Below are 14,136 nucleotides of genomic sequence, written 5' to 3' on the forward strand. Positions count from 1 at the left end.
CTGAAAATTGTAAGAAGGTTTCATGTATTTCCTAAAATTGCTTATAGTTTTCACATCATTTCTTCTTCTCCTCTTCTACTTAAAAACAAACAAAATAACCCTGAGTACCGGCCTTTATATCAGGACTTGGCAGGAAACCATGAGACTTGTAGGGACCAGCCAGTGCTGTATATTGTCTACAAAACAAGGTCAAGGTAAAGCTTATGTGTGTTCTGTATAGAAACTGGACTCTGTCCTTTGAGTAATTCTGGAATCAAGAAATACTAGCTGGAGTGTTTCCATTGTCGTAACATGCTCAGAGGAGACTGGGTAATAAGACTTTCACCATGAAGTTAAAATGTGCGCTTCCCGGGGTGCTGCAAGTGATAGGACAGAACTAAACCCTTGGTTTGTGTAGTTTCCATTTGCCAAGAAGGCGAGAGGAGTGGCTTAGGGAATGACATTCCTCTGCAAATAAATTGGCCCCTTACTTAGCCCTGGTGCCACATGCAGAACCCGTTTGGCTAGCTGACCTGGAAGTAGTATGTCAAAAAAAAAAAAAAAAAAAGAAGAGAACAAGGGTCCTTTAAACGAAACGTGGTTCTGATGCAGTTTGTTACAGAATTTTAGGGAATATCATACACCTTGCATCTGTATTGCACAATCTCCTGTTGTTCAAAGCTGATATTCTGATAATAAACATTTAAGATATTTTGAACTTGCATTGATGATAATAAGTTTAGTATAAAAACAATTTAAATCTTCCAAACAGAGGGTGGGAGCGCACGTGTGTGCAGAGGCTGAATGAGGACTCAGCACAGAGTGGTGTACTCAGGGTGAGAGGGGAAGAGGCTCTCCCACCTCGGTGCGGATCAGGAGCCAGGGCTGTGGCTCTCTCCCAGCCAGCAGCTGGAGTAGCAGCCGCGGCCAGAGGCATGCCCACTGACAGACGTCACTGCATGGCCTATACCAGGAGCACAGCCAGCCTGAGGCAGCGGTCAGGCTTCGAGACAGCACTGAAGTGTCTGTGAACAGTGGCTCTTCCCTACGCTGCTCCTGCACAGCTGAAGGGCTTTCTTTCCTCTTCTTGTTTTAGAGGGCCTGGCATAGTCTTTTACACCAGAGTGGACTTTTTCCACAGAGCGTTATTCAGATGCCTAAAAGTTATTAAATCTGAGGTACTGGTGTTTGTCCTCCTGCCAAAATGTCTCAGATGCTTCTTCTGGAGTATCCATAGATGACCTGACTGATACACTCATTTTTCCAGCATGCTTGGGCTCACTTCTCTGTCCTACCTCTTACTGCCTCCTTTTAAGCCTTCTCTTTGCAGGCACTGGCACCTTCATGGCAGTCAACGTGTTCACATGGTCAAGCTGCTAATAGAACAAGCTGTTTATAACATCTTCCCTCTGTCTAATTTGAACTATTTTCCTACATCTCTTCTATCTTGTAATGTGCCTTAAGCTGCAATTTGTACCAGTCTGAATTTGTCTCCAAGGCAATATGTCAACTTCTTGGGGTTTAGAAGGACAGAGCTGCTTGCTTTCTGATAAGCTCTGGGTTCCTGCACTGAGCTAACTTAACTTTTTTCTCCCATACAGTTCTCTCTGAATGAGAAGCTATAATCATATTTCCTGCCTTGCCACTTACCTATCCTCAAACAAACTGGCTTTCATAAAAGACCATAAACAGTGATTTTTGTGTTCTGTCTCCTCAGCTTCCTTCTGTTTAGACTCATGATTTTAGAATAGAATAGAATAGTTCAGTTGGAAGATTTTGGAGATAAAATAAAAATAAATGTGCTCCTTTGGCATAGGTGATGTTTGAAAGGGAAAGGAGTACCAACCAGAACTGAGGGTTGGACAGTATCAGCAGGAACTCTTGTGTAGGAAGTGGAGATGCACATAGGTGCAGCCAAGATGATCTAGTTATTAAATCTTTCATGGTTTCATTTGCTGGTTTCTTTTTTTAAGTGAGAGGTGTTAGTCTGATTTTTAGAATCACTTTGTTGATGTTTGGTATCTGGTTCATGGCTTTGTTTTGAAATGAGAAAGAGATCTCAATGTTAGTAATCTGTTAGAAATGTCAGAATCTCTTCTCATATTGCAGTAGTATTGTCATCTGTCTGCAAAACCAAACCATGATGAGATAAATTGGGACACCCAGACTTATTCTGAAGGCTTGTCAAGTTCTGGAGTTGGTCAACAGTTGCTTTGTGTTTGTTTTTTAAAGGAAAAAAGCCTGTATAGAATTGAGATACTCTGTTCAATTCTGTACTTCACAAAATTAAATAGGGGCATAAAGCCAAACCAGCTTTCTCTTTCATATTCTTAGATTTCATAAAATGATATGTTATAATATACAAGGATGCAGTCTTTCAAAATCAGCAAGTTTCAGAATAAGAAGCCTCTTCAATTTAACATAAACCTGGGCGGTAAGGCTGGGGGAGGAAGGATAAATATGCCTCTGCAGGAATTAGGACCAAGCTCCTAATGCCTTCTATCTTTCAAAGAAGTCTATTTGTCTCAACTGAGAGAGACGTGGAGATACTAGCTAAGAGCAGCACTCCTAAATGTGTTCAGGATAGAACAAACCATGCCTTGTGCTGGACTTTTAACTTGCTTTTTGAGGATTTTCATTTAAAAAAAAAAAAGGAAGGAAAAAAAAGATTCTCTCTTCTGTCAGGGTGATGATACACCTAAAAAAAAGAAAGTCTTTCCTGATCGCTTTATATAGACACTGAAAAAGGAGAATCGCTGAAAAAGCAGAGCTTTGTGTCTCTGGGAAAGATGAAATCCTAGTACCTGAGGCGGCAGGGGGGAACCCTGAGGTGTCATTTCACTGTACTCATTACTTCCCAGATCTAGAACTGCATTGGCCCTTGTCCTTCTAAACCCTCTGAGACCTGAGCAGCTTCGCTCCTGGTACCTTGACAATAACAGAGCACCCCTTAAACAGCAGCTCCTGTAACTGTGTTTGCTTGATGCTAGTGTGAGAGGAGGCCCAAAATCAGAGAGTGTAATTGCATTATCACTATTCTTGGTATCTTAGCTCTGTGATCATCATGGCTACATTAGCCGTGCTGAAACTGTGAAATGGGTACACAATCATTTTTTCTAAATGCAAGAGTATTGATAGGCAGCATACCTGGGATTATCTGCAGTAAAAGTTATCAGTCAGAGTTTAGTAAAATGTGTTAAGTAGTTCTTTGTCAACAAAGCAGGTTTTAAACATCCTGGTAAGTGTATATTGAAGTTATTTTTATTCCATTTTATGATATAAAAATGATAGACTTGCTGCTTAGAGGATGTACTTGTAGTTGGAATTGCTGGCATAAATATCTTCTTTGAGAAAAATACAGAGCAAAGGTCCCTATAGTGTATGTTGAGAAGTCCTATGCATATGTTTGACTGTATGAAGTACACTTACAGTGTGTAAAGGAAATACAGATGCACATGGCTTGACTACGGAGATCTGGAATTGGAGAAAATGTTTTGTGGTGTTCTTGATGATAATCAATTTAGTGAATAGTAGGTATCTTCTATTTAGAGCAGCATCTAAATTTTCTCACAAGCTACATCACTTTTTGTTCTCTGGGTCACAGTCTCCATAGAATACATTTCTCACTTGATCAGTAAATGGCTGCTGCAGAATTGAAGATACTTCTGTGTATCTGGATTGCTCTAATGTCACTGAAGGAGACCACTTCACAGTGTTGGCCTCTGGCAATGTGGGTTAAATTGCTCTTTCTGAACAGGTGCTATTAGGCAGTTAATTTTCAAGTAAGTGCAGTAGTCCTTGTTTGTTGCTTACAGTGATGCTAGCTGAATTGCCCTGGGTATGTAGGTTGGTAATATTTCTAAATGTGCTAGCCTTTGCCCAAAGTGGTTTCCGCTTTGCACGTGGCTGAACGATGAGATTCTGTTTGGCAAATACAGTGCTTTCCTGTCCAGTGTTGGAGATGCTTGTAACTCTTGCTTGCTAGGTAGGCTTTTTGTTTGTTTGTTTGTTTGTTCCTTAATTCTGGGACCTTCCAGTGTCAACAGCAAGAGACTTGTCTTTGTAAAGAAAGATAATTCTTGTGTTCCAGACGTGGCTGCTAAGCAATTCTTCTCTGCTTTACTAATGCTTACACTTTTTCTTTATTAATGCTTACTTTTTCCTGCAGTTTCCTTAAGGACTTCCCAGTGAGCTTCCTGTTAGACCTCCTTTGCCTTCCTCTGTTTCCTTATTGCTTCCGAGAGGCCTTTTTTGTGATGGCAGTTTTCATTAATGATTTATTGATCCTTTTCTTCATGATGTCAGACTGAAGCACTGTTAAACCTCATAGCACCCCACTGCCACTTCCCTGTCCCCCAAAAGCCCCAGCTGTAGGTCTTCTGCCCTGCCTCAGGTTTGGTGGGGTTGCCTGGAGAAACACAGAGACCATTTGCTTTCCCTTTTCGCGCCCGGCCTCTGGGACTGCTGCAAGCAAAAGCCTCTCTCTGACTTTCTCCTCGGACCGCTGCAATTAGAGGCTTCCACTCCCCTGAAAACATTTTTTCAGGTACTTAAGAGATTTAATCAACAACAGAAGTGATTTCAGCCTAGCAGAGAAGTAAATGTTGCAGCCCTGCTTTCACTGTTTTTTCCATAAGCTTACCTGACTGTCTGCCCCTTGCATCTTCCAGCCTTCTCCACTCTCCACCAGGTCTGCCTGGCTTGGTTGTCATACCCAGGAGCCCGTCACCGTCCTCCATCCCTGCTGCCAGCAGTATGCCTTTCCCCCACAGCAAGCACCGTTTAAGGCAGCAAACTCTGAACTTAATAAGTTTGGGGAGGGTTCCCCCTCTCTTAATGAGATTCAGCCTCACTTGATGATTATTGGCGTGGTTCTGCTGAAGCAATCTGCAAGCACACGGCAAGCTCAGGTCTGAAGCCTGACACATGTTGGTATCTTCGGAAAACTGAAGGTAGTCCTCCCAGCCTTGCTGTCACTTGAGCCTGTCTACAGGCTTGGTACAGATGGTCATGCTTTTGTATGTGTACAGGCTGTTAGCCCTTCTTTTACCAAAATAAAAGTTAAAAATGAACCTTAAGTGTTATGGATGAGACTACCAGCAGATGTGCGAAGAAACAATCTGGTGTACATTCCTCTGAAAACTTTAACTCACTTATTTGTATATGATTCATTTTGATCCTTTCTGTTGCTTGTTATACATGGCAGACAGAGGTCATCTTTAAAAAGCTTTTTTTTCCGCTTGCTGCCCATTTAAATCTTACAAATTATCTTAAAAAAGTGTAGCTGAGTTACTGTCTAAATGGTATCACATAAATACGTTGTCATAACTTCTGATAGCAAACAGTTATGCAAACTTGTGAAGGGGGTTTCTTAATGATTTTAAATAAGGCACACTGATTGCTAGCACATCTGCTTGTGCTCTCACTTACTCAGCTGCATCTTGATTTAGCCGCTGCCCTCCCCCCAACTCATTTCATGAGATAAATATTGTGTTGTGAAATATGAAACTGTATGACTTTTTTTCCCCTTTGGTCATAGTCACACCCACTATGTGAAACTAGCCTGTTGTAAGTACTTATAGCACAGCCCTATTAATTTAAGGAACTGATTCATCAAGCTGTGTTGCTTGCTCAGCTATTCAAAGCTGTTGTAACAGTGTTCCTTTACTTACCTCTCTACCCTGGCAGCCATGTTGAGCCTGTTCTGGTTCAGCATTTGGCTGCTGAACTAACTGACAGGACCCAGGAGCACACTGAAACGGACTGAAAGATTTAGAATTAATATTAATTATTCTTTTTCCAGCCTTGCAGCTAAAGGTGATGTGAATGGGCTGTATGCCTGGTACCTAGCTGGTGCAGACCTGGCGCAAACTGGTTATGATGGCAGGAATCCCCTACAAGTAGTAAGTGTGCATATGGCTGTACTCCGTATGGCGTGCTAGCTGTGTGAGTAATAACGCACGCTGTCGGATAATATTAGTTTGGGAAAAGTAAATGCTGCTTTGGGGACTATAAACCGGATTAGAGTTTGTTACAAACTCAAGTCTGGTGCTGTTCCGAAGTAATAAATTGTTGGAGCCAGAATTTTCTCATCTATGTCAGAGGAATTAAAATTTAAATTGGATTTTAATTATTTTGTGGTAACATATTCTTACTTCCCACAAGTAAGTATTTGCATGTCCTGGTGCACAGGATGGCAGGATTTATTCATGTTTCTACTTACAGGCAGAGGCTACAGGGCATAAGGAGGTTCTTGACTTCTTTAAACAAAAGCAGTAGAGAAGGTAAGATCTCGTTTTCAAGTGCTAGATTTCTGAAATGTATGGATCAGCATATACGTGTATGAAGGGGGATTTTGTATTTAAGCCCTAGTTCACCCTAGGGCGTCTGGGTTCAGCTGCTCTCCCTGCCTTAGTTTCTGATACGACTCCGTACTTTAATCCTTCTTTGTAGAGTGGAGCTAATGTTTATTCCTCTTTCTGCCTGAGCCTGGAAGTGCTTTTTTATGGTGCATCCCACAGTGTGGTTCTGAACTTGGTTGGGAATGTAAAAGCTACTAAAATAAAACCACTGAGGGCAACAACGTCTTGTTCCGTTGGCCTGTTGCAATAAATTGCTCCTCTGTCTTGCCTGTGTTAGAGAGGAAATGCCTTTTATCGGGCACTTTGCCAGGCCTGGTTTTCAGGGTGCCGTGCCCACAGCACAGGAACATACCCTTCTCCAGTAGAGCTGCGAGGCGATCACAGCCGTTCGGCTGCACAGCCGCCCACTCAGGAGGTGCTACTGTGCTACCGACAGCGTTTCCACCTGGGCTCTCCCTCTAGCTTTTAATGGAGCGCCTTACACCAGCCTGTCTTCTAGTGTAACGTAGTCAACCACCATGGGAAACGTGGGGCAGATTCTTAATCGACGGCAGTTAGTTGTACTACAGACATAGACTGCAGAAGGCTCCCTTTCAGCAGAGGGCTCTGCCGAGGGGTTGCTCCCCCTCCGGGCGCAGGAGAGGGCAATGCCATGTCCTCTCTCTTACTCAGACCTTGGATGTAGCTGCCTGGTTCTCTCTGACGTGGACTCCCTTTTGTGCTGCTAACGTACAAGGTGTGTTTCCCTAGCTGTGCGCATGTGAGGCGGGTGTGAGCCTCGTGTTCAAAGCATCAGATCTGACAAGTCTATAGGAAACTTGTCTGGGCGTTTGACCTTCTCCAGTGCTGTGCTGTAACTGGAGACATTGAAAACACTTCCCTTTCATTTCTCAGAACTCCTTTTTGATGCAATACGTTGTCGATTTAGATATCTCTTCTCCAATATATTGGCTAGTCTAATCCCAATTTAAATATTGGGAGGAGATGATCTCCTTTATTTAATAAAATTAACATGAAATTTAGTTAAAGGTTTTGCTGCATCCATGGCTACCTTGCCTCTTGTGTGTCCCATTTGATCAATGAGAGTGAATTAATGTGTATATAAGTGGGGAACTGCAACTGGAACAATAGCATTTTTTCATCACTGCGTACTGGTCTAAATGAACATAGGACAGAATCAGGCATTTTTTGCTTTCCTGTAAAGTTGTGGGGTTTTCTTTCTTTTTAGCTGATATAGAAGGATTAGATAAAATCACAGTCTTGAGCATTTCAATGGAAGTTTTCCAGTGTCCAGGATGAAGACACTAAGAATACCTTCAGAGTATGGGTTATGTTGCAAAGGGATTTCCATTTTCAGTGAAATAGGTCTGCAGAAGTCACTTTTCTTTTGTAAGTGGGGAGTGAATGTGTTAAATCTTCAACTCCTACATGGATCATCTCTTAATTCCTTTGGACTGAGCCACCAGTAGTGTAGGCAGTCTGAAGGAAGTCTTCAGTACTGCATGAGAACTTGCTTGACAGGCTACAAGGTAATCTCTTCTCAGGAAGGTTTTGGATACTGCCTAGTTCTAAACATCCATTTTCTCTTTCTCCAGAGGCTGTAGAAGATGGTCACTCCTCTTCAGAAATACCAGCTTTGAACATTAATGGTGTTAAGACATTATGGGAGGACAAGAGAAAACGAACAATGGTAGCTGCACTTGGAGCATACAGCAAAGCTAGAGCTTAGAAATATTCTTTATTTAGGATCACATTAAGTTCTTACTGATTTTTTAAAAATGATTTGCTGCTTTATCTTTTAATCACTTTTTCTGAAAGGAAATTTTTTTTAACAAGCAGGCTGGAATGTATTGCCTTTACTGTACAAGTGCTGTTTTTAAAGAGGCCTTTTGAATCTTCTTATGTTAAATCAATGAGGACAGTATTGCAGGCATAGTAAACGGAAATGCTGTGGTGAATTCATACCAAGAAAAAACAGTGGATTGTGCATTTCTGGGTTTCAACTAATAAAATCTCTGAGGAACAATGTTGGTTTCACTTTGTCTGTCTGTTTTTTGCAATGGCTGGTATCACTTCAGTTGCAATTACAGCAATTGTGAGTGTCAGTGCAAACAATTGAATCAGTCATGGGCATCTGCCTGCAGTTGTGTACTAATCTTCACCAATGTGTCACTATAAAACCTCACTTAAAATGAGTAGGAGGCAGATGCCATAAAGCATGTTTGTGGGACCGTCTAAGTGAATTGATTGTTTTGTTTCTAATAGCATCTTTCCCACATCCTGACCGGAATATAATCAAGATTGCTACATGCTGGACACATAATTCTTTGGACTGTAAATGTGATCTCAGTATTAACAGACCCCAAGTTTAAAGTCCCAACACTTTCAGACTAAAGAAAAAAAGCAATATATATCTTTACAGCTGTGTCCGCCCTAGAATATGTAAACGTAGAGAATACTTCAGGCAAATGCATATATTGGAGATGGCAACTTTTAATTTCACCTACAGCTTCTGCAATAATCTATGTGGATTTTCTATCTGCTTCATCTGAAGGGAATCTTTGAAGTGCAGATGGTTTTTTCTTTTTCCTCTTTATACTCTTCAACCTTCCCACAGCTATTCTTATCATGGAGAAAAGCTGCATGGACTACTTGCTGAGCCTGCCAGTATTAAAAGATTCCCAAGGTATATTGCATATCAGATCCCCCTAAAACAAGGTAACTGTGCATGTAGTCTGAGGAAACGCTGTATGTGCTCCAGTTAAAAACAAAACAAAAACATAAAAATGCCTCATTTTTTAATGTGAAGAGTAGTGCACCTCTTCACTACGGTCACAAAAATTACAACTATGCTGTCTCATTATGAAGTAACTGATGTTATATAGCAATAACCATACTTTAGATTGAATAAAATTAATACAGAATTAAGTAAATGAGATCTAACATCAAAAATCAGGCTTCATATTCATCACCTTTTTGGTGTCTTATCTGTAAATACATAAAGGTGATGTATGTAACAAAGTAATGTTTGTGAAAACTTTTACGATTAGGAGAAAAACCATGCGCAGACTCTTCTTCCTACGATATTTAGACCTACGATCTTAACTCTTGCCTAGTCAGTAGTCTAAAAGTTGATGCACTGAACTAGGAAATCCCTTGATAAACTTCTCTGCAAGTGACTTTCTTGGGATTGGAATATTTTCTTTTTTTTTAATGATTCTCAGACGCAAGAATTTGTCCATAGCAGCATCCATTCTTTACTTCTGTACCAGAATGACTGACTGCAACATATACAGAAGCATCAATATTTTCCTTATGCTTTTCAATAAAGGCTCATCTGATCTACAGAAAACTTTCTAAACAATAATGTTCTTATATTTCTAAAATAAAACATCCATGTAAAGTACAAAACATACTTTTTCTTTTGAACAAAGAATGGTGTTCTGGTGTGAATTACTGAAATAATAGGTCTCAACAGTAAAACTGAAGGAGAGGGAAGAAAACAGACAACCATTTTCTTCCTGCATATGAGCCAGGTAAAGACACGAAGGGCAACATTTAGAAATATGATCCAGTAAGAAGACTTTTAGTTAGAAGCTCGTAAAGCTAAAATGAAATGGTTTGGGTCATGTTTACAGTGAGAACAAAGCAGTATTAGCTTCTTTCTGACAAACCTTTACAGAAATATATATCCTGTTAATATGTTATCTTGCATAGGGTAGTGTTCCTGCAACTTTCTAGAAAATTTGCAATTTGCCTTCTAAATAGACCAATATCTAACAAATGTTTTAATGGCAAACTCATGAATGCAAATTTAACATTTATCTGAGAAGGAACTGGATCTCTCTCATATATGTCAAAATTTCATTCAGGAACTGTTAACAATCTACAAGTATTAAGAGAAACTGTGTATAGGGTGCTGGGATTTAAAAAGTGGCAAGAATCACCCAGTCAAGGCCAGAAACGTCAGCTCTTGATTTGGTGTTGGGGACGAACTTCAATAATGCTTTCGAGATCCTGTGTCTGTCTTGTTCGTCTGCTACACCCTTTGCTCTGTGCAGTGGATTTAATAATCATAATTATACTCTCTGTGATAACTCCCAGTCTTATGATGAATCTATTTGTGTGCAGTAACCCTTAAGCTTTACACAGTTGTTGGTCAAAACCAAAATCTTAATATTAGTAAGGAATGAAAATTGTACCTATTTGTTTCAGTTACTGTAGGCAGCTGAGTGTCTTTCATTAGTTAAAGTATGCTAGACATTCCAGGGGCAGCTTAATTTTTTTAAACATCCTAATTTTTCTCCTTCAGATCATTCCTGAAAAGATGAAATACACTCTTCTTTTTATCCAGCAATCTGCTGCTTGGTAAAGGTTTGCAGATTAAGCAGCTGTACAGGGCCATTACTACTGCGAATGCACTCATTCTATTGCACGGACTAGCTGCGGGTCCGTTTCATAACTTCTATAACAGCTTTAACTCCAGTCACCCATGATGTCCATGTCCCCTTTCAAATCTACATCCAATTATAGTTTGTTAGATATAGCACAAACTGCGAGGATCATCTGCAGATCTGTGCTTGATATTTTATCCACAGTACACGTTGGAATAGCATGGTAGAAGCTGGATGAAGTTAGTTTTGCATTTTTTGGTGCAGAAAAGCTTGTGGTATTTTTTAGTATCGGCTTGTAATGCTTATTGGAACATAAAGATGACATTTCAGTTCCTGTTAGAAAACGGCAGTGGCTCCCGTTCTTTTCCAGCCTCAGTCTAATAATGCAAGTGTTCGGGCTGTAGCTTTCCTTGCCCTGCAAAATCACCAACAGGTGAAATGCCATGCCAGGGAAGTGCACAAGCTCCTGAGACAGCCTGCTAGTGCATGAGCGTCAGAGAGGCTGCTGCAGGCCTGGGCCCATCCTGTCGTACGCAATTTCAGCAGTGACTATAGAACAGCATAAAGGCATAATCAATAATGTGAGACTCGTAGCTGCCGCACAAATGTTGGATTCGTTTCCAGTGTTGAATCTTTTAAGTTGCAATGATGTTCTGGGAATGAATGCTGGTGCTGGAACCTCTGCTGCCTCTCCATGGAGGAGACGCTATGAATGCCTCCTGTAAAAGTCAAACATTACATCAATTCTACAGCTTTCTTCACTTGAAAGACAACACCCAGCTTCCACTCCGTTTCTTTTTCCTAATTATCCAGCTAATACTGCCAAGGGATAGGGACTATTTGGCCTATGTCAGCACTTCTCTAACACTGCAGAAAGCAGAGATTTGCACAACTAACACGTCCAAGTTCCTGTCTGATTTGAGTTACAGCTTTCCTTTCCTGAATGCAACCACTTTCTTTTTTACTGATGCCTGAAAACATTAAGTTTCTGTTTGGAGATTCTCTTATAAAACTTTTGTGATGGAAGGGCATTCTTAATTATTTGAAAAATCAGCATGTGCTTGCTCTCTTATTGCATGTCATCTTGGTAAACTGTTAACATCTGTCAAGGCTGGCTGACCCACTGACTGATTGACTGTGTCTTATCAGTATTTGCTGAATTAAATCAGATGTTCAGCAAGGCTTCAGTATCTGCTCATTCTTAAATTGCTAAATAACTCCAGTTCTGCACATCTTAACTTACAATTACTATACTATAGCATGTCTCAGTTGTCTCATACAAGGATTTTGGTGTTCAGCAATGAGTGATAATGAAATCTCTCATCTGGAACTAAACCCCTTTATCCTTCTTGAATCAGTTTCTTTATTTGCAGTCTTCTGAATGCTGTGATCTACTGGGATTCTTCCAAAAAGATTGTGATCTAGCTGGAAGATTCCTCCATTTTTAAGGTGGTTTCAAGTAGTGAAATGACTAAGGAGGGAAACGTATCCCTTGTACATAGAAGACAAAGTGTGCCCAGTTCCATTTGCACACAAAACATAAATGGATCCATAGCGCCATTGAATTCCGCCATAGGTGTAATCCCCTCCTCCAGGTACCTATGCTGATCCCTGCATAGAACCTACCACAGCAGTGTAAGAAATAAAATGCTTTTAGTTTCCAGCATCACAATTTGTTAGATCACTGAGATAAACCTGAAGTAATTGTATGATGGGTGAAAACAAGAGATTACAAAGAACTGATCAAATGTGCGCAGCATATGTCATCACAAGCATTGCTGATACGTTTGTGTCTCTTCCAAGTGGACTCTATCAGCAGTATAATCATCTTCTAGACTAGTAAGACTAGTCTTTCCATGATTCTTTAACGATGTTTTATGACACCGTGGTGCTTGATGCATGGTTGTAACAACACTTTCATTTTAGTGACTCTTTTAGAAAAGCTACTAATGTAGAAAGCTTATAAGATATGTAAAGTACTCTACTGAACCATACAAATGAATCTGTGGGACTCAAATGTTGCCATCTTAGATAGTCCATGAGTCAGAATAAAATCTGGTACTACCAGATTTATTATTTGTGCAAAGTGTCTACCTGAAAATTACTTTAGAAACTTCATTAGACACACATTTGTTTACCTGTGATCAGGTGAATGGGAAGAGGCAGAAGCCTGCATCTCAGAAGTGTAGCTCAGACAAGTATCCTGAACCATAGCAACAAAATGATATGTCTAGTGTAAACCACACAAAATAGCACTACTTAATGTGGCTCTGTTTGGAAGAGTTGATACAAATGTCATGGTCAAAGGATTTGGTCCCTGATGTCCATATCTATGTTGATGTCTGACCAAAATTGCCGCTGACGTAACAGGAGGACATAACAAATGGGGACCACGACTCCTCACAGGCTCCGTTGGCAGGGAAGAGGCAGTGCCCCTTTCCCCCTCACCCAGCCCTGCCAAGGCTTGCCTGTTCGGGCACGCTCAGCTGGTGCATATCTTGTGCACTCCCACCGGCGTTTTGAGCTCCCCACCGGCACCTCCCTCCCACCCCGGGATGCTGCACATCAGAGGGAGACGTCAGCCAAATCCATGGGAAGGTGCCAACCGACAACATCCTGCAGCTTTGCTCTGCAGCCTCCTCCATACACAGGCACTGCCAGGCTTCAGCAGCACGCGACCTGATGCGTGGCACGTTGCACGACCAGACAGGAAAAGGCCGAGAGACCATTCTCTGTCTTGCAGCAGGAATAACTATCACAACAGTAAATAACCACTCTCTCAAGCCACGGTATTCCTTCACACCTTCTCAGCTTCAAAATGGGACCAGAAGAATGGTGGCCAGGGGAGATGTCACCTGGCCAGAACTGCCTGCTTAGTAGCGTATGCAGCATGTCTGAGCACAGATGAGCCCCGTTAATTACATGTTTATGTGCACAATAAATGTGTTTCTTCTGTAGTGCCACTGTTGTAGATCCTATTAGGCTCTTGTGCTTGGTGTTCAACAGTCACAGACCCTGGTTTTAAGAGCTTACAAGTGAAATTAGATGAGACTCCACACAGTGAAAGGTGACAAGAAAGGGGCAAGAGAATGACAATAATGTTTGTTTATGTCAGCTGGTTATTTCTACACCTTGATTTCCAAATATTTAACACTAAATGACTAATTATTAGCATAGAAGGGAAATGACAGTCCTGGCAATTCAGTAGCAATGGTCACGTACAGCAAAGAAAAGAATTTCAGGGTAAAGAAAAAGGAATCTTAATGGCAATCTTTGCTGAGAGATAAGGAGTTATTACTATTAGAACAGAGTTGTAAATTAACCCTGTCATATGCAAGAAGCTGCTGCGCTGGGGTGATTCTCTGAAGGTGATGCCTGTGCATGAATAATTACACTTCCAT

At 41.0% G+C, this 14,136-nt stretch overlaps 1 protein-coding gene across 1 annotated transcript in view; it reads left to right on the forward strand.

Annotated features, from left to right (window-relative positions):
• Window positions 1-8,359, forward strand: part of ASPG (asparaginase) — a 48,320-nt gene extending 39,961 nt beyond the window's left edge. Inside the window, exons 14-16 of the mRNA XM_050897916.1 lie at window positions 5,783-5,882; window positions 6,205-6,263; window positions 7,937-8,359. Coding sequence (XP_050753873.1) covers window positions 5,783-5,882; window positions 6,205-6,258 — 154 coding nt within the window. The 3' untranslated portion in view covers window positions 6,259-6,263; window positions 7,937-8,359. The remainder of the gene's footprint in view (window positions 1-5,782; window positions 5,883-6,204; window positions 6,264-7,936) is intronic.
• Window positions 8,360-14,136: the final 5,777 nt, after the last annotated feature.

The sequence above is a fragment of the Gymnogyps californianus genome, chromosome 5 (genome assembly GCF_018139145.2).
Source record: "Gymnogyps californianus isolate 813 chromosome 5, ASM1813914v2, whole genome shotgun sequence".
Taxonomy (NCBI): domain Eukaryota; kingdom Metazoa; phylum Chordata; class Aves; order Accipitriformes; family Cathartidae; genus Gymnogyps; species Gymnogyps californianus.